The 19,780-nt window shown below is 47.9% G+C and overlaps 8 protein-coding genes across 8 annotated transcripts; 3 read left to right on the forward strand and 5 right to left on the reverse strand.

Annotated features, from left to right (window-relative positions):
• Positions 1-853: 853 nt before the first annotated feature.
• On the reverse strand, positions 854-1,957 carry N7443_008202 (DSD1 family PLP-dependent enzyme; the record flags this gene model as incomplete). The annotated part of the gene is made up of 1 exon (XM_056888258.1): positions 854-1,957. One exon carries the CDS (start codon positions 1,955-1,957, stop codon positions 854-856), a length of 1,104 nt encoding a protein of 367 aa, XP_056737560.1.
• A 1,526-nt stretch (positions 1,958-3,483) lies between these two features.
• On the reverse strand, positions 3,484-5,133 carry mfsA (glucose-inactivated glycerol proton symporter STL1; the record flags this gene model as incomplete). The annotated part of the gene is made up of 1 exon (XM_056888259.1): positions 3,484-5,133. The coding sequence occupies one exon, from the start codon at positions 5,131-5,133 to the stop codon at positions 3,484-3,486; it is 1,650 nt and encodes a 549-aa protein (XP_056737561.1).
• Positions 5,134-7,374: 2,241 nt separating this feature from the next.
• Positions 7,375-8,097, reverse strand: N7443_008204 (putative 2-haloalkanoic acid dehalogenase; the record flags this gene model as incomplete). The annotated part of the gene is made up of 1 exon (XM_056888260.1): positions 7,375-8,097. The coding sequence occupies one exon, from the start codon at positions 8,095-8,097 to the stop codon at positions 7,375-7,377; it is 723 nt and encodes a 240-aa protein (XP_056737562.1).
• Positions 8,098-8,932: 835 nt separating this feature from the next.
• N7443_008205 (uncharacterized protein) lies at positions 8,933-10,615 on the reverse strand (the record flags this gene model as incomplete). The annotated part of the gene is made up of 1 exon (XM_056888261.1): positions 8,933-10,615. The coding sequence occupies one exon, from the start codon at positions 10,613-10,615 to the stop codon at positions 8,933-8,935; it is 1,683 nt and encodes a 560-aa protein (XP_056737563.1).
• A 569-nt stretch (positions 10,616-11,184) lies between these two features.
• On the forward strand, positions 11,185-12,665 carry N7443_008206 (NAD(P)/FAD-dependent oxidoreductase; the record flags this gene model as incomplete). Its single annotated transcript, XM_056888262.1, has 2 exons — positions 11,185-11,760; positions 11,814-12,665. 2 exons carry the CDS (start codon positions 11,185-11,187, stop codon positions 12,663-12,665), a joined length of 1,428 nt encoding a protein of 475 aa, XP_056737564.1.
• A 569-nt stretch (positions 12,666-13,234) lies between these two features.
• aspf34 (cell wall protein PhiA) lies at positions 13,235-13,837 on the reverse strand (the record flags this gene model as incomplete). Its single annotated transcript, XM_056888263.1, has 2 exons — positions 13,235-13,491; positions 13,546-13,837. The coding sequence occupies 2 exons, from the start codon at positions 13,835-13,837 to the stop codon at positions 13,235-13,237; spliced, it is 549 nt and encodes a 182-aa protein (XP_056737565.1).
• Positions 13,838-15,475: 1,638 nt separating this feature from the next.
• Positions 15,476-16,505, forward strand: N7443_008208 (SMP-30/gluconolactonase/LRE family protein; the record flags this gene model as incomplete). The annotated part of the gene is made up of 3 exons (XM_056888264.1): positions 15,476-15,983; positions 16,055-16,187; positions 16,241-16,505. 3 exons carry the CDS (start codon positions 15,476-15,478, stop codon positions 16,503-16,505), a joined length of 906 nt encoding a protein of 301 aa, XP_056737566.1.
• A 1,172-nt stretch (positions 16,506-17,677) lies between these two features.
• N7443_008209 (uncharacterized protein) lies at positions 17,678-19,049 on the forward strand (the record flags this gene model as incomplete). The annotated part of the gene is made up of 2 exons (XM_056888265.1): positions 17,678-17,982; positions 18,056-19,049. The coding sequence occupies 2 exons, from the start codon at positions 17,678-17,680 to the stop codon at positions 19,047-19,049; spliced, it is 1,299 nt and encodes a 432-aa protein (XP_056737567.1).
• Between the last annotated feature and the right edge of the window lie 731 nt (positions 19,050-19,780).

The raw sequence follows: 19,780 nt of genomic DNA on the forward strand, positions 1-19,780 counted from the left end.
AATTTAATATCTTGGTTATCGCAATGAATTCAAAACCGAAGCACTTTGAAAATGTTTGCTTAAGAGGAAGTGGAAGCATAAAGCCGGGACAAGGGGAAGCAAAAAGAGTGACAAATTGTGTACTTCATACTGGTGGGCTTCGATATTGTGCAAGATTAAGCACACTCTTTACTGTGCTAGATTGTGGTAAGAAGCCAGATTTGCCTTTGTATGGATGTTATTCCAAGCGATATGTTTAGTTTCAAGTGCTACGACTTTTCTAAGGTATACGTGTTCGAGATTCGCAAGTTTAATGATATATTTTGTCTATGTTGGCTAGATTATTTCTGTAGTTGACACCAAATTTAACTTCGGTGCAAAACAAGCGCCTACTTAGCATTGACGGTGTCAAAAGGGATGACTGAATACGGAGATATGTGTAAGCGTGATAAATTGGTGCTATGGGAGACGTAGGCTATCTAGGCTACAGAGAGACGTAATTGGCCGAATTTCAAGTTTCTTCGAGGGTAATGACTGAATACGGAGAATTATGAAAGAGTGATAGAGTAATGCGATGGGAGAAGTAGGTTATAGGCTACACGCAAAACTGATACAGCTTTCATTGATAGATTGATTAGGAATACGTTAAATATCACTACCAGTATAAGCGCTGTTAGGAAAAGCCCTTAATGCAACGGCAGGGCGATGCTGGGAAGGGTGTTTCTTCAATACAAACAGTTGCTTTTCTCTAGATAACTCAAATCCCACTGTCAATCCCCGACCTTGTTGTGCATATGAACGTATCATCTGTTGCCTTACCTTTCTGGCTAAATGATATAGAACTTGGAAGAGAAGGCAAGCTTCGTAATCCCACCTATTGGACCTTACCTCTCGAGTCGACTGGCCAAATTTCTTCGATCACAGCTCCCCTGTAAGCGTAGTAAACGTCATGCAGGTTCACCGTGGGGTCAATATGACTGGGTATCATTTCCACCCGATCACCGACTGAAAGCGGAGGAGTGTCTTCTCCCCAAGTAAGAGACCCATGTTCGTCTCCAAGGACCCCATAGGTATATTTAGAGTCTTTGCATTCTGCCAGGCCACTGTCGGTCGTCAATGACTTCAGTCCGCTATCAATAGTGACGGCCCTGGGTCCTTGCTTGCTCACAACTGTCGATAGAATTGTAAGGCTATTGGAGTAGAATGAGCCGACGGCATTACGGTAGTCCGTGTCCATGAAGATAAAGGATCCTGGTTGAAGCTCGGTCACACCGGGGACTGTAGCACAGAATTCAGCCGTGCCAGTGCCCCCTGTGGTAACAACATCGATTTTGAAGCCGGCATTGCGCAGGGAATCAGCAGTGCCGGTCAAAATTTGCATGGACTCTAGGCATTGGGTTTTGCGATCCTCCTTGTCATGTAGGTGCTGCAGATGACCTTCGTAGCCCTGGACTCCAATGAGTTTCAAGTGTCTGAGTCCGGCAATGTGCTGCGCCAGGGCAAGGGCCGGTTCACCGGGCTTGACACCAGTCCGGTGGAGTCCAACATCCAAGTCAATCAGAACCATAATGGGCTCGTCAATGCCCGAACCAGCCAGGGCCTCGTTGATAGCCGTTGCACCAATCTCACTGTCAACCACAATCCTAATATTGCGATGCTTGCGATACAATTCAACCAGTCGCTTGACTTTGGCTAGTCCCACGATCTCGCAAGTGATGAGCAGGTCATCAAACCCAGTGGCTGCAATGGCTTCCGCTTCGCTCACTTTTGCCACACATCCTCCCTTCGCGCCGGCTTTGACCATCTTGCCGGCAATGGCAGCACTTTTCGTTGTTTTGAGATGCGGGCGGATGTTGAGCCCGGTTGGAAGCAATTTGTCCATAAGCTTTTTGAGGTTTGCCTCCACGAGATCAAGGTCGGCAATCATGGATGGCGTGTCAAGGCTATCGAGCCTGTCACCAACTTTAGGAGCATACATTTTGGATCGATGAGGGAAGTAAATGGCCGAAGGTAAAGTCGTGGTCGCAGGTGAAGGGCAAACAAAACGTGTCCTGATGCCAGGTTATTTCCAGGGAAAGACTCGAATTTGGAGGAAAGGCGGGGGCCCTTATTTATAATCCGGAGGTAAGGGGTCGTCAGGTAATGTGACATGTAAAAGATAGAGATCGACGCGAAACTCCCTGGTTATCTTCAGCTAAGGTAGTATTCGAACCTTCCACTTAGATTCTCAATTGGTTCTGTTATCGCAGTGCGTGGCCCCGCGCCCAACGTGACACCCTCACCCCCACACTAAATACAATTCCCCTCCTACGCTAACGAGCTGTACCCCCACAATTTCAGCGTTGACCCTGGAAGTCAGACTGAAACTTCTCTGTTTACCTACTTTCCGATATCTCGCAAGTTATTTGACGCTATTTCCATTTAACGCAAGCTTCGTTTCTTACTGATGAACCGAATCGGTTTCAAGAATCAACTTTTGATGCAACATACCGCAATGATGGTCTGTGTGGTTCATCTTTACCAGTATCATTCAACGGGGTTCAATTCAAGCTACGGCATTGTGTAATGGGCGATGCAACCAAACAAGGCAACTTAGAACACATATACTTATAGTACCCTTAAGTATTCAGCCTATTGGAAACATTATTGATAGTTCATCTGAGGTGTAAAACTTCCTGCAAAGGCTTTCCTGGACACCCGTCTTGTCTGGTGATAGAATCATTTTCATCTGGGCATCATAGCGAGAACCGGATTCTATCAATTGAAGGTATAGAACCCAGCTAACTAGGATCTCCGTCGATAATTATTAATCTAAGTCAAGTTTTATAGAAATTCGACTATGTGAGTCACATTTTTAGCATGAATGATCTAAATTTTATGATACTCATGTACACATCAGCTGTCATTGTATTTCGGGCGCTTTCCGGGTCTTCCCCTTATTTAGTTTTATATTGATAATAATTATGGCGCCCTTAAGCCTTTCTAAGTTGGTTATGCTCACTGAGTCTTAGTAGTGCAAAGAAAATTAGTAATGAGTTGCATCGTACACATGCCGATTTTAAGTTGCTCAAGCCTCGTCGGCAAATGAAGTGTACTACCTCGCTCGCACCCATGCCCGATGCTACCATGCGTCACTAATACATATGGACTTCCAAGATTGAATCGGAAAATTGAGTGTACGGACCGTTCGCAGGATTTGGCTGCGAGGTCTCTTTCATTAACCAATAGGAGAAAAAGAAAGCTATCTCACAAAGGAGGCCATTGACCACTCTCACATGTCGACATGATAACCATGAAACTGGTAGGAAAGAAAGGGGGAAAAGCTATCTGACAAAAATAAATCGTGGCGATGAACCACTCACATCTCGACATGATAACCGTCATAATAGAAACAGAAATAAAATGAAAATGCGAGGATCAAGAGAGTCTAAAATCCATTTGGGGTATTGCAAACTTCTGCGTTCCGTCTCCAGGATGGAACGCCGAAGTAAAAATGACGAGAAACTAGTTCGAGGCGTGCTTCTCCACGCTTTCGCCACTGCTCATCGCGATCTCGGCCTTCTCAGACTCGGAGGCGACCTGGTGATCTGAGGTATCCAGACCCAGCTCGGTTTGCATCTGAGAGATCTGCTCAACAGTGAGCTTAGGCATCTGGTTGGCAATCTGGTAAGGCCACTTCTTCTCAATGTGGGCCTTGGCGAAGATGATGTCGATTTCCTCAAGATCGCGGCCGGCGGTCTCAGGGTAAAAGAACCAGGCGAAGGGGATACCGATGAAGTTGACAAGGGCGAAGAAGAGGTAGATACCCCAGCCACTGGTGGAGGAGAACACGGGTGTAAACATGACGACGGCGAAGTTAGTGATCCAGTTGGTGCAGGTGGAAGCCGAGGCAGCCATGGTACGGGTACGAAGAGGGTTGATCTCCGGGGGGTAGATCCAGGGCAGAGGCAGCGTTGTAAAGGCGAAGAAGCAGATGAACAGGAAGATACCGACAGCGGCACCCTTGGCGTTTTGAGTGGTGGGATCGATCAGGCAAGCCATGGTAATAATAAAAGAAAGACCTTGACCAGCGAAACCAATCAAGAACAACTTGCGACGGCCCACCCTCTCAATCATGAAGAAAGAGGGGATCGTTGCGAGAGCATAGACCGTGGCGAAGACACCGCCCAAAACCAATGACAGTTTGCCCTTGATGTTGAGGTTGTTCTGGAACAGCAGAGTGGAGTAGTAGATAGCAGCGTTGCAGCCAGTGAACTGTTGGAAGAACTGGCCGGAGCAACCGATCATCATGCGCTGGAATTCTTGGGTCTTGCCAGACCTGAAGAGGGTGGTCCAGCTGGCCTTGGCACCCTCTTGGGCGTTCAGGTCGGCCTTCATCAGGTTGTAATCGGTGAGTACATCCTCTGCATCGACGGTGCTGTCGTTAAGAGCAGCCAGGACCTCCAATGCCTGCTGGTCGTGGCCCCGCATGACAAACCAACGAGGGGACTCAGGAAGCATCAGAGCTCCAACGATGACGGCGAGAGCGAAGACGATTTGGAAAGCGACGGGGAAACGCCATTGGACCGAGGAATCGACGTAGGAAAGACCGAAATCGATCCAGTATGCGACAAATGTACCGACAGCGATAATAGCACCCTCGAAGCAGACAAGGAAACCACGGTTGTGGGCGCGAGAGCACTCGGACTGCCAGACGGGGATAGTAGCAGTGTCCATGCCGTTGCCGAGACCGGAAATGACACGGCCGACGACGAACTGGCCCAAACCCCAGTGAGGGCCGAAAGCAGCGGTGGAAATGGCAGTACCGAGAACCATCAGCGCACCACCAGTCACCAGAAGAGGAGTGCGGCCGATACGCTCACCGAAGCAGAGAGTGAAGATGGCACCGAAGAAACAGCCCAGTTCGTAACAGGCCGTGACGGCACCTTGGAGAACGGAGACATGGGATGTGAAGGCTTTCACGCTGCTATAACCGTCGGGAATGGGGCGGATGGAGTCGTCCAAAGGGGGGAACTCCTTCACGAACTGAGATCCGGAGATAAGACCAGACATCAAACCCTGATCATAACCGAAGAGGGAGAAGCCCACGACGGAAGTGATGGTGATGGCTAGATGGAGCTTCTTGCCCCGTAAGCCGCAGGTTGTTGTCCACATCTTGTCGACCTGTTGTGGCTATACCTCTACCTATTGTACGGAGGGAGGAGGGACCAGGACAAGGGTAGAAAACAAAGACGAAGAAAAAAACTCTCACTCTGGAGTGACATTTCGATCAGCATCCTTTTGTATTCTCGGGGAAAATTAGGGCCCCATCTCACCCGATCTCACGGCTGGTAGTGCCAAGCCGCGTTCAGACGAGTTCAGACGAGTTCAGACGAATGAGTATAGAGATGACGTCGGCGGGTTAGCCCTCTAGGCAAGTCTCGCGAGCCGCCGAGAGGGGCCAAGTAGCGGCCAAGGCCAGTCAGGGCCAGTCAAGGCCTTTCATATTCAGTCAAGATCAACCAAGGCTAACTTCCAAGGGGCTAGCGGCTAAGATTTCGGGTGGCGCCCAAATGAGTTTTCGGCCTTGGCCGCCACCAACGTAACGTCCTGCGTTCGGAGCCCGCGCGTGGCGGGTCGGGGGTGGGGGAGAGTTGGGGATATAGGAACGCGGTAGGGCACAGGTATGGGGCAGATGGTCCATTTGGACCAGGGGAGACCGCAGGGTACGGCTGAAAGGCACGGTCACACCAATGGTCGGCCCCGATTGCTTATTAGGCGCCACTGGTTCCATTCAGGGCCGACCGGGCCCAATCTCCAGGTCCCTCCCTTTGCCTGAAGCCTCCCATGTCAGAGCCCTCTTGGATATGCCTCGTGGGGGTGGAGAAACTCCTAGAGCGGGTGGAGGATCAACTTTAGAATTACCATACTCGGTCATCCGACCATCCATTCACGGGGAATTACGGGGAGAGTTTGTGGACCAGGATCAGAGTTTTTCTTTTCTCCCTCCAGTCACGGCCAGTCGCAGTCCGTTTTGCAGTCGGAAAACCTTCGCTAATGTCGCTCGCATGGACCGGGGCCGAGTGTCGTAGCCGATATACTTTTACATAAAACTCGTTCGAGTTACCACATTTACTCTTGGCCCCCGAAGTAGCTTGCCCGATGCCGACGGCCGGAGTGTTGCATTTGTGGAGGGGCCGTCTCTTCTCACGGATGAGCTCCGGCGTTCCACCGAAGACCAATGATGCCCGCATGCGGAACCGAGTCACGTGAGATGCTACATCCCCGAGTTTCCCTTCAGGGGACCCTTAAGAGGTATAAAATGGGGATAAGAGGTACAAAAAAGAAACCATAGCCATGTTTGCAGAGAGGTAGGGCTCAGGTACAGTAAAAAGGTGATGTGGGGTGTGGATTCGGAGGGGTCGAACTGGAGGCGTTAGGGCGTTGAGACCTGGGGGAGGCAAACTGGGGACGCAAAAGCCGGGGCTGACTGGTCTAGATTTCCGTCGTCATTCTGGTACTCAAGCCACGGGTTCTAATCTCGCCAACCATCATACCAACCATTCTTTTTCACTATCCTTTGACTCCTGTCGATGGCGTCCATGGGCAACCACTGCCTCGTAAGGTTAAAACGCCCCAAAGTTAGACCTCGGCAAACCACGGATCGTGGCCTCGTCCCCCAGCCTACGACACCAGAGTTTTTCGGTCAATCATTTTAAATTGTTTTGATTGGTGCGTCTTGATTGGTGAATTCATTCATGGTTACCGGAAAAACACATCTACCAAAGCTCTCGGTTTTCTGGGGATGCCCGCGTAGGTGGTGAGTTGGGTACCTAGCCCTGGTCCGGGTTCTCCCTCTAGAGTCGGCTGCTTCCCATTCTGTAAAAGAGGTGATTCTGATCCACTCTTCTGAAGTCGGTAGTCTTTTGCCCAAATCGCCGGGAATCTCTAGGATCAGATCTCTCAAGGAGATTATATGCGCCCGGAGGACATATTTATTGTCGGCCTCATTTCTGAGGCCGAAAATTTGACGTGCTGACGCATAGTCCATGCCTTAATCTTTATCGAAGGTGTTCACAGTGAATGAGGGTTTCTGCCCCACTTCACCGCATCCCTTGCCTCAGCCTCCATGATAGATCCAGATCCATAGCTTCCTTCTACAGAATCTACATCTCTCTCTTTTCCTCCTTCCTTCCTAAGAGAACGACGAAAATAGAATAGCGAGACGCGCCAAGGAGAACTACTACTAATTGATTTTTTGTGGCGGCCTGAATAATTATTCCAATTAGCATGTGAAATCAACATTTAGGCATGTGAATTTCAGCAAAGGATGCCTGAACTCAATGCATTAGTTTTTTTGGCTTTTCCGCAGGCACTAAACTAACATTAGACAAAACGCGGTACAAAAGCCTCCGCTTATTTTGAAGCCGCCACGATCTTTTCCGCCATCTCGGGTAGTGTGTCAGCTGTCACTTCCATCACCTCGTCAAAGATCTCTAAACAGCTCTCCTTCTCGTATACGGTACAGTATGCTCCTCGAAACCCGGCCTTGGTTGCAGCAGTAACATCCCACATATGACCGGCTGCAAACCATTTGTCGTCCTCGGGGGCAAAGCGGTCAAACGCAGGCTTGTATGCTGCCAGCGCGGGCTTTGCCAGCCCATGCGTGTCGCAGCTAATCACATTTTCTGAAGGCATATCGACGCCCCCACGTTCAAAATAGCCTTGGACGCGTTTAATATCTCCGGTAGTGAGACACCACACAGTAAACCCTCCTTTCCTGAGTATATCGAAGCATCTTACCGTTCCTGGTCTCAACTGCAATTCGGAGTAACCTTGAACACACTGGTCCCTCTCTGCGTCCGTCGCAAAATCCCGGGGTGCGACAATGCCTGCCATATGGAGAGTGCGAAAAAAAAGAGATCCAAGGATCTGTTTGTATGGCTTGTGCCGTGCGGAGACCGACAGAAAGGTGAACTCAAGCTCTGCGGCTGTCATCCAACTGAAACCGAAGAATGGTGCAGTGATATTGTTTGCGGCAAGCTTATCTCCGATCACTCTATTGATAGCGTCGTAGAATGCATCGAATGAAACACAAGTGCCAACGACGTCAAAGACCACGTGTTTTTGGCCCGTCATGTTCCGTTGAGTTCTTGCGAGACGTGTATGATCAATTGAACCGGTTTCTTACTTGGTGATAATTGGATGGTCGACAGAGTCTGGCAGAGATTCAATCGCCTTATCAGTCACCACATCAATGGTACTCGATTGTCCAAGTGCTACCGCGAAAGCAAGAAGACTTCGATTGAGGCAACTCAGTTGTAAATATATGCGCGGGTGTGATTTGATTGATCAGAGGAGTATGCGATCGGAAGGAAATACTCGAATTAACCGGTCATATCAGCCATAATGATAACATCGTACGACCCCGCCGGTTGATAAGCTGCCCCGCGCCTGATAATGCAAATACGCGGACTCACCGGGTTCGATTGCCTTAAATGGCTACTCCGGCCCGGTCCTTCCACTATCGTACCAGTGGTTTCAATCCTAGACACATCGCCATTACGAGATGAATAATTCTGAGATGATTACATTAAGGCAGTGCTTTGGTTGTATCGTTTCAGAAGACCTATTGATCCCCCGCCTGGGTAGCCTGAGTAGCCTGGGAGGGCCCGCGGTTCTCCGCAAAATGGCATTTAACTTGCTTGGATGAACAGCTGGGAATATGCGTCTTCGAACACAATGGCATCTTACGTACCCGCAGTGGATGTGGCTACGGTGATATGTTCTTTAGAGCTTGGGAAACAGATAAATACAATAGTTGAAAGTTTGACTATATATTTCCCGAACTTGCGTTAAGTTCATATGTGCCTCGCCTCGTACAATATAGTAATATATACGAAAGCGGGCTACCTAGGCACTGGCTTATGTGCATCACAGTACAACAAGTATATATTATTTGCTTAATTGGCTTTCAAGACCATAAAATATTGATTCGTCGCCATCCAACATTGACTTTAGGCTCCTCGATGTCAGGATCTTGCTGATATTTCTCAATGAAGGGCCGGATTGGTATTTGATCCAATGGCAGTATCTTGGTCTTCATGTAGACCTTGAATCCAACATATACGAAAACAATAAGCGGTAAGTTGAGATAGGACGAAATGAACGTTTCCGTGCTCCAATTATTCTTCATGAATGTGGAATACCCACCCGTGAAGAATAAGAGAATAAACACAATCAGTGATGCCCAAGTTGTGTATGGTTGCAGTGGCGCAGCCCATGGGAGCTCTTGATGACGATCAATGCCTTGTTTGCGGCATCCGTATAGAAAACGCAAATAAACGATGCAGATGCAGATCCAATTCACCAGCGTGGAAATTGAGACAATGTCTTGCATCCAGGTAAATACAGTGCTAGCCGACGAGGAGAGTGTCATATAGCCCAGAGCCATGAATATACCATAGAGCGCAACAGCCACATAAGGAATGCCGAAGCGATTAAGCCGCATAAAGACAGCGGGCGCATGTCCATTAGCTGCCATGCCGTAAAGAATTCTTGATCCTCCTAGCATATTAGAGTTACCCGAAGACCAGGCTGACGTTAGAACAACAGCGTTGATAATCGATGGAACCACTTTGATGCCAGCATTGCGAGCTGCGATCACAAATGGCGATTGAGAAGCGGTGTCGGTCTCGGCGAGTAGATTAGGGTCATTTGAAGCGACTACCAATCCGACCATGAAGATCGTCAGAACGTAGAAGAGTAGAATTCGAATAAAGATACGCTTAGCTGCCATCGGAATAGCACGTCGAGGGTTTCGAGTCTCAGCGGCAGCGATAGTGATATTTTCGATTCCCGAGTAAGAATAGAGAGCGTTGTCAAATGCCTTCCAAAAACCTAGAAACCGACCTAGAGAGCCGGTAACCCCGAGGTATTGAACAAATGGCCCAGGGACTTTCCAATAGGTGAATCCGATCGCGGTGTTATTAGGTGCGCCGCCACAAGTGATCACTAGGGCCATGATGTTTATGCCCACGACCAACATGATCTTTAACATAGAGAAACCAAACTCCAGTTCACCGTATACCCGTACAAACAAGAGGGCCGTAACGAGCATTAAAATCCCGAAAATGGTGATCCAGATAGCATTGTTTATCGTCACCCAAAACTCAATAATTATGGCCGCCGCCACAATTTCCGAAGGTATCGAGACAATATAGGCGTATACTTGGTTCCATCCATTGGCGAATGCTAGAGCAGGGTCACAGAATATTTCCGCATATCGAATGACTCCGCCATTGAGTGGAACCAGGGCTCCCATCTCTCCGACGGCGAAGACAACACTTGACACTGCGAGGCCGATGATAGAATAGGCAAGAAAGGCACCGAGGGGCCCAGCTGTAGCAATTGCTCGACCGGAGCTCAAGAAAAGTCCTGTCCCGATCGTACCTGCAAGGGCAATCATCTGAATGTGCCGTTGATGGAGCCCTTGCTTGAAAGCATGGATTTCTTCGAGCTGGGCAGTGGCAGTATCAAGGTCCCCATTGTGTTTTTCGACATCGCAATTGGTAATTTCGCTCTCTTTTCGATCGATATAGACAGCATCACCCGATGGGCGGTTGGACTGAGCTTGGCCGATGCTTGCAGAACTCATGACGATCGGACAATGACCAATGCCAAATTTTATTTCAAGATCAAGAAAAATCTGTGCGCCTTTTGTACATTTTTTGCTAGCCCTTTATTTTATCTTTACTCGCTTCGGGTTTGATCAAATACTCCATCCACCACTTATATGAAGACGATTGAAAATTAGTGGGCTTTTCCAAGCCGACCGGTATTCAATTCGCGGTAATTACGGCTAAATCGAAAATTGTGGACATCGACTAGGGACCTTTGAGGTGATGGCTACGCCGTATTGGTCGATGCTATTCCATGAAGCTATCAGTGTAATTTGCGGGGAAATACGATAGGTAAAGACTAATGCTAAGACAAAGTACCGATAACCAGATATTGAACATTCCAGCGGAACCGGATCAGAGATAAGCGGCCCCTTATTATCGGCGGAGCCGGCCCGGCGGGGTCAAACGACCCGGTGACTGGTCAACCGGGGTAAAGAAGCATCTTGTCGATTCGCAATGGACCATCGCTTTCTCTTAACAACCACTGCGCCTTCTGCTTATGTTCGGTTCTCACCTTCAGTTTGTTTTTCCCGGAATCGCCAAAATGCCAAGCTCGATCACGGATCAATCCGCTGCCTCAAATGGGAATGTCCCATCATGTCTGCCGGTCGACAACCCAGGCGAATGCTTCTGGCAGATGGCAGGCCATGACCTCAGCAATTATCGTTCAACAGACAAGCTTCCAGATCATAGTGACATTGTGATTATTGGTGCCGGATACGCTGGCGTAGCCACTGCGTATCACCTCGCTCAAGAACACGGTGAATTGGCCGGATCGATCACAATCTTGGAAGCTCGATCGGCCTGTTCCGGAGCAACCGGTCGGAATGGCGGCCATTTGCGACCAGATCTTTACGGCCACATTCCAACTTTCATTGACCGCGCTGGAGCAAAGGCTGGAGCGGAGATTGCAGAATTTGAAATCGCACATGTTAAAGCGATGAAGAAATTCATTGAGGAGGAAAATATTGACTGTGACTTTACCATGGCAAGATCTTTTGATGTCTGGTGCAACAAGGAAGCTGCAAAGAAAGCGAAAGCAATTTACGACTACATGGTCTCAGAAAAGTTCGCTCACATGGATGATGTTGCATTCTATACCGGCGATCAGGTCGAAGGGGTGAGTTATGCATCACAAGGCGATCTAGGGATCTCCATGCTAACTTTTGCCAGTTATGTGGTGTCAAAGGCGCCGTGGCATGCGCGTCCTACACAGCCGGAACGATTTGGCCATATAAATTCATTATGCACCTCATTCAGAAGCTAGTTTCCAGCAACAAAGTCAACTTACAAACAAACACGCCGGTTTTATCAATCGACGCAGACGAAAATGGAGGTTACTCAATCAAGAGTCCGCGTGGCCAAATGCATGCTAAGCGAGTCATCCATGCGAACAATGCATACGTCTCGGGTCTTCTCCCTGAATACACAAAGAACATTGTTCCTTGTAAAGGGATCTGCTGTCGCATCACTGTCCCCGATGGAGTCAGGGCCCCGCTGCTCAACAACTCTTATATTCATCGGACTGATGACAACGTACTTTCCTACTTGATCCCTCGAGCCGATGGAAGCATCGTTGTTGGGGGAGCAGCTGCTAAATTCAAGTCGTTCAGAGATCAATGGTACGACAATGTTGACGACAGTGTCCTGATTGAAGCTGCCAAGGACTATTATTCCGACTATATGCAACGGACGTTTAATGGCTGGGAAAACACAGGTGCCAGTGTTCAGAGGATTTGGTCCGGTGTCATGGGCTATTCTTACGATTCGAATCCTCATATCGGCCAGGTTCCAGCCAGGGAAAATCAGTTCATCCTTGCTGGCTTCAATGGTCACGGCATGCCGGTCATTTGGTTGGCATCGAAAGAAATAGCCAAGATGGTCGCGCAGGGAATCTCGTTTGAGGAGACAAGGATGCCCAGTCTTTTCAAGACGTCTCAATTTCGCATTGACCGAGCGCAGAAGGGTCGCGAGGAGGATGGTGACATTCTCGGCACTGGAAATTTCCCCGCGACGAAGCAATGAATTGTTTTTCACCAAGGGTGCTCTAAATTCGACTGGACATAAGAGAATCAGAAAATCGGAGATCTTCACATTATTCCCACAAAACACAAACTTTTATAGACTTTTCTTCAATCAAATACCAAGTATGCCAAAAGGTAACTTTCCTTCGGGGTCGTTTTCACGCTCACGATCTCCTCTCTCCGGATTATCCCCGAAGCTTCGTGAAATCGTCTCAAATCAATTTGTTCTGTTTGTTTCTGTAGTTGCCGAGCTCTGTCGCACATCCGAGGGTTATTCATAATACCTAATGGTCAGACATTATGACTTTCGACCTAACTATGGAGGCTGTGGCCTTTCAGTTATTTCTTTCGACATTTTTTATTTATGATACAGATTTTTTCGCTATCTGTCGCTCTAGTATGCCTAAATTCTATTTTACTTTTGGAAGTGTACCTTGTCATCATAGAAATTCCTTTTATTGAGTCTTGAGATAAGCAGCACAAAATTTGGATGATGTTTCAAGTTAGGCACTCGCTTAAGGTCAAATTTCTCTATGTGCACATGTGCAACCACGACGCATGATAGCTCATTTACTCGGTATAGAGGCAGCCGTTGGGGTTTGAGGTCTTCTCGACGCGGGCAGCAACGCCTACACAGTTCTTGTTGCCACCAGGGTTTGCAACACCAGCGGAGGCCCAGATAGACCAAGCCCCATCGATGCTGTTGGGGCAAGCAATCAGATCGTCACCAGCAAACTGGAGGTGGCCATCCTTCATAGTCCACCCCTTACGTTCACTATACTTGGGGGCACCTTGGGCACCAGTAGTGTATCCAATGACACCTTGGCCTATAGGTTTCTTAGTCTATAATGACCAAGAGACTACATAGGCTTGAGACATACCCATGCCGGAACGATCAACATAAATCTCCTGGGGGGTGGCAGATGTGTCGTAAAGGAAGAGAGCACCATTCTGTATGTAGAAAGTAGCGTCTTGTTCTTTGGGGCGGGCGCAGCTAGCATCCTGCTTCTTCAACCCAGCGAAGATACTGCTCTTAGCAGCGTTGAAACTTGAATACTGCACATCAGAGCCGGAATGGATGGCGACGATGCCGAAAGTCTCAGAATGGGTGGCCGGGAGGGCAGTGGTAGTGGCCGTGAGGGATACAGCGAACAAAAGGCTCTTGATCTGCATATTAGGTACTTTGATTCTTTGAGAATGAGGTGGAAAGGATCGTTGGCCGCGAGTGATGGAGAAGTGATTGAGGAGACTGGATTTGCGTGATGGAAGAAAGGCACAGGTGAGGATTCCCTATTTCTTTTATGCTTTTTTTAGTCTCCCTTGAGAACATCGGAATTATTTCGCGGAAATATCGAAATCCTCAAGGACATTGCAGATCATCGAAGCCCTTGTCTTAGACACCGACACATAATTTGCCAGGCTCTTAACGGCAGCGCCGGGGGAACTACAGTACTGGAGTCCCTACCCGCTTTGCTTAATTGGGTTGGCTAATAATAGCCGCAGTTATGGGATATGTGTTTGTGAGTGGATCGCACAGCCTCAAAATATGGGGATATTTCCCCTTAAAACTTAGTCTCCGTTATTCGGAGTCAAATGACCATGTGCAAAGGGTACAAAGCCCGTTCATAAGGCACCGTCAATGAAAATCTTCATCTTTTCTACTGAAGCATAGTTCTGGGACGCAGTGAGGCTACGATTATATCTGATGTACCTTGAACTCGGCAATTTTCACCGCCGCTTCGGTGAAATAGCCTCCGTGGACTGGTACTTATGATCCTTCTGCAACAATAACGCTAAAATCCAAGCGCCAACAGTTTTGAATCAAAATGTCTCGGTCTATTATTTTGTCCAGGTAAAGACCCTGAATGCTACGCACTCCACATTCGAGTGTTATCCGATCGGTCGCCCAAAAAGCATCATGTCCAATCACAGGAAGGGATCCTCTTAATGTGGAGCCCCAAATCATTTATTGAAAACCTGTTTCCACCTGGTGGTCCCCCGACTCATAACTCAATATTGTAGCGGTGGAACGCATGACATAATGAATACAGTTGCGGCTTGAGGTGTCACGAATATCTTGGGTGTAAGCAGCAGCTTCTACATGAGGATAGAGAGGGAGAGGTCCCTCAGGAGGACGACCTCTACTACGTGCTGGCTGTGTGTGTGTGTTGTCCATTGGTTGCTGTTACCCAGTCTGCAGAGCCAGACTGCCATCGAGCCATCCCATTTCAGTATGAAGGTAGGTAGGTAGGCTGAGGTGATGTGGTTCTCGCGTAATACTGACATAGAGTGACCAGCCCTGATGGCTCGGGACATACGAATCACGAGTCTCTCTATGATCCTTGCTTATTCCGTGATATGGCTTTTTAAAGCTAGTACTAATGCACATCCTCACCAGAGCAAGTTCGGCAAACACCTACGAAACATGTGCCGAAATTGATTGGTTATTTCAAATTAGGGGGTTCAGCCAGTAATTTCGGAATTGGAAGACCGAAGTACTTGCCTTTGCCCCTTTCAGGAAAACTGCGATGATGTGACCTAACCCACGTCTTGCGCGGGATGGGACTCCGCTTCACGCGGCAAGATGAGGGTTCAAATGAGGGGGTAGGAGAACGTCGCGGAATACCACTGCCGATCCCCATAAATATTGGTAGAATATGTAAATGATAAACGATAAAAAAAATTCAGAGCTTCTCTGCTTTGAAGTGCAGTTGCAAACATACTGTTCCTCGGAAAGGACTCGTGGCTATTATGGAGGCAGGACTAGATTCGATTGACGGGGGCAAGATATGGTATTCTTGTCCCCAACCTATGGTGCTTGGTGAAGCTCCAATTTTCAGGGCGAATGATTCTACTCTCCACTGGGTTGATTGCCTTTCTGAACCATCGCGGCTGTATATTCTCAAGATTGATGACTCCGGTGATGCGATTGGGGAGGCTCGGGTGTTGGACCTAGAGGATAGTGTCACGGTGGTCTTCTTTCGCAAGGGCAAACCAGGATACATCGCTGCTTACTACCAAGGGGTCTGCTTCATCGATGAACTGACAGGGAAAATGGATATCGTAAAGGAGATCATCCCAACAAGTCAACGAGACGTGTTGCGATTCAACGATGGTGGCATCGATGCTAAGGGAAGGTTCTGGCTTGCAGAAATCGACAAAAAGGCTATGGCATTTGGCCCCAATAAATTGCCAGAAAGCTACGGAACCCCACGGGGCCGTCTCTGGAGATTTGACCCCGACGGTAGCCTGCACCTAGTGATCGAAAAAGGTGTTGTTTGTGGAAATGGACTTGGTTGGAGCCCGGACAACAAAACAAGTAAGTGGAGATTTTTATCTCATTGAGGAATCTTCAAGTACTTCTCTAACGAACTGACAATTCATTAACAGTGTATTTCCATGATTCGGTAGCTATGGTCGTTTGGGCTTACGATTTTGATCTGGAGTCTGGAGACATCTCTAACAAGCGGCTACTCATTGATCGTCGTTCCTCTTTTGGTGAACCAGATGGGATGGTTGTCGAGTAAGTAGCCTTTCATCTACCGTATGACGTTAAACTTTTGCTAAAGAATACAGTACCAATGGGAATTTGTGGATAGCCATGTTTGACTCCAACCGGGTAATGGTTTTTAGCCCGGAAGCTCGCCATTTGAAGGATATTATTTTCTCTGCCAGGAACCCGGCCTGTACTACTTGGGGTGGCAAGAACTTCGATATCATTTACATGGCTAGTGGCAAGGATCGACGCCCAAACCCAGACCCTCAAGATGAAGGTGGCCATATGTTTCGATACAAACCAACTGATGCTCATGGCAAACCAAAACATGAGTTTGCAGGGTAAATAAGTCTATATCTTAACAATAAATCAGGAAAATCGATGCTCTCTTCTAGTTAAATCCACCAGATGACTGGAAGACTTCCCTATCGGGGCTTCTCTCCGTGATGTGTGGCCCTCTCTCACCTACTCAACGCTGTAGTCAGATGAGTCAAAATTGAAATGTTAACCAAAATGAAATCTCGATAGCCTTTTCTCTTGAATTTAGATAACAATTACGGGGTGTGCATGTGTTTGTTTTGAATTACACATCCACCCACCGCCTTGAGCTTGCAGACTTGTAGAACGCCTCTGTGACTTCAAAATTCTTCGATGAAATTTGAAGATCACAGCAGCCAAGTACAGAAAAGGTGGTTTCTCCGGAGTTGGTATTTAGTAGAGCACTCGGTAGAGCATTCTTTGTGATGAAGCGAGTGAGTCATGAGTCTTTTAGCCAGGCCAGAGGGACTTTCTGTATCCTCTTCGTAGAACCCACAAAACTCGAACCTGTCATCTCGTCAAGAATGGCGAACCGTTACATAACATGCGGGCATCGGATTTTAACGAATGTGGTCTTGATCGGGGCGCACTCGTCGTAGTCGCCTTGGAATGCGAAGGAAATTTTCCGAACATCTATGATGTTTCCAACGTGAGGTCGTTCATCTGGGGATCGTTCGGATAAACATTGAGAATTTCCAGGGTGAAACCTGAAATTGTGACATTTATGCCTTACCCAGAGTACAATGAGTAGGAAATAAAGAGAAATGCAGGGAATTGAGTGGGAGCATCCCACGCAAGATTAAGAAGTCATCCCACGTAGCACCTCGGATTCGCAAGATAAGCTCCGCTCTGAGCCTTCCCCGCTTATCTGAGGAATCTTAGCATGATAGGAAGTCTAGCGAATAGAAAGGGAGTAGAGGAAGAGAAATTGATAGTATCTATCGTCAAAGTGGAAGATTTTCCGCTTGTCTGTTTTCATCATCTGCCCATGTGCTCTTCACATCCCTTCCCCTTAACAACATCACAACAAGCACGACTCAGGGGACCAAGCTGATATGGAAGAATCTGCCAAAGAAGTTCATGACAAAACGAAGAGTACGGTCGGCGACATAGAGATCTATCATGCACCTCCTCGAGGATACAAAGTAGCCGGGCTGTTCACTTTACCGGCGTATCGAGCCCCCATTACGCAGTGCATCATGATTTCTTTCGTGCATCTTCTTGTGGTAGGAATGTTCAACGTTCTCTCTGCCCTCGGAGGTGGTGGTCAGGTCGATCCTACTACGAGTAACAATGCCAACACCATCCTGTATAGCTTATTTTGTGCCTTCGCGTTATTTTCGGGCTCAGTCTGCAACTATCTTGGCCCTAAGGTGACTCTTGCGACGGGTGGAATTGGATATTCGCTTTTATCTGCCTCCTACTGGAGCTACAACAATAACAAGAACGAGGCGTTTGTGTACTTTGGAGGGGCAATGTGTGGAGTGGCAGCCGCGTTTCTTTGGTAAGTAGTGTCGTTCCAATCGCGTGACGCTTAATGCCCATCTTGTTTCTCATCCTTTCGAACTGTTTTATAGGACTGCAGAAGGATCGATGATCATGTCTTTGCCAATGGAACATGAGAAGGGTCGGTATGTGGGGATATTCTACGGGATCTCGTTCTTTGGCACCGTCATTGGTGCCATCATTCCGACCGTGGAAAACTGGGGGGTCACAACAGCTGGTAGTGTTAATGATAGCACCTACATCGCCCTCTTTGCTTTAATGTTGATGGGCAGCGTATTGGCCTGTTTTGTGTCCAATCCATCCAAAGTCATCCGCGCTGACGGTAGCAGAGTTGTGGTCCCTCGTCAGACTACCTTCATACAGGAGCTCAAGAACGTTGTTCTTGTGGTTAGAAAGGAACCTTGGATCATGTTATTCTTCCCTTACAGCTTTGCTGGGCTGTGGTATATTCCATATCAAAGCAACGACTTCAACGCTTACTTCTTTGACCTGCGAACACGGGCTTTCGGTAGCCTTTGGTTCGACTTTGGACAATTCTCCATGGCGGTCGTGGTTGGGGCTTTGCTTGACTTGAAGGCACTTGGGAATCGACGTCGGCGTGCCTTCATTGGCTGGGGCTTTTTGTTCATTTTGATTAACGCTGTTTTCATTGGAGGCGTGTTTCCTGCGCGTCGATCTCAGCGTGGCGAGCCCCCTTCACCCCTCATAGATGTTAACGACTCCGAAGCTGCTGGGTACATTGTCTTGTATACATTCTATGGTGCAGTGGATGGCGCCTGGCAAACATTTGCCTGGTGGATCATGGGAACTCTCTCCAACGACCCACTGGTTCTGTCCATCTATTCTGCATTTTATAAAGTCTTTGGGGCTATGGGGGCCGCCATAGTATTCAGTCTGGATGTGAAAAAGACCAGCTATCGGGCGATGTTTGGCAGTTATTGGAGTTTGTTGGCTGGATCAATGGTTCTTGTGCTGGTTTTGATCTACAAACGGGTCCAAGACTCGCTTATTGACCTGGATCTCGCTCAGTCAAAGGAGACGGAGACAAAGGACATAATAGAATGAAATAGACAGATTTACTCAACATAAATCTTATTTTCAAAAGAAAAAAAAATACCCAACAAGCTTGAGTTAAATTGAAACAATGGAGAATGGCTTGGCAGCTGGTCTTATGACCGATGGGGGGTGCATCTGTACAAAGTATAACCGCCACGAGGGGGCTTCAATGGTTCGCTAACCAGAAGGTCCTACAGAAAGCTTATTGTCAATAATTCTGCTTGCCATAGTTATCTTTCCAAGTGTCTCATATGCCTCTTGTAATAGCTCCCACCGGCAGCCCTCTAGAGTCGCTTGAACTGCTCTGAGCAATTCAGAGCTCTATCTTGGTCATTTTGCAGTATCATCAAAACACGTACGAAGTATTCCTCTGCAGCACATGAAGGGAAAATCCTCGTATTCGATGCTCGTCGACTCGCCATAAAGCCGTAAGCCCACAGGATCAGTGCGGCATGATACAGAGACCAAGGTCGAAGGGAGAGAATACCCTGCGATGCGTGATATTGCTTGCCAGTGAAAAGATCTCTTGAATAAACAGCAGACAGTGATTGGGGGTACGCTTCGCCTCTAGCTTCTCACTAGTGATATGACTTCCGGTAGATCTTGAAAGTGGAGCTAGATAGGACGTTTTCAAATGGCCATTTCAAGTCCAGTGATAGATTGGGGGCACTAAAAGATGGAATTAAAAATAAAGATGTCACGTTTTGTTTCAGTGCACTGTCAACGGCGCTACGCAAAGA

This window comes from Penicillium atrosanguineum (genome assembly GCF_028827265.1).
Source record: "Penicillium atrosanguineum strain IBT 20685 chromosome Unknown utg000007l_segment0_segment0, whole genome shotgun sequence".
In the NCBI taxonomy this organism is placed as follows: domain Eukaryota; kingdom Fungi; phylum Ascomycota; class Eurotiomycetes; order Eurotiales; family Aspergillaceae; genus Penicillium; species Penicillium atrosanguineum.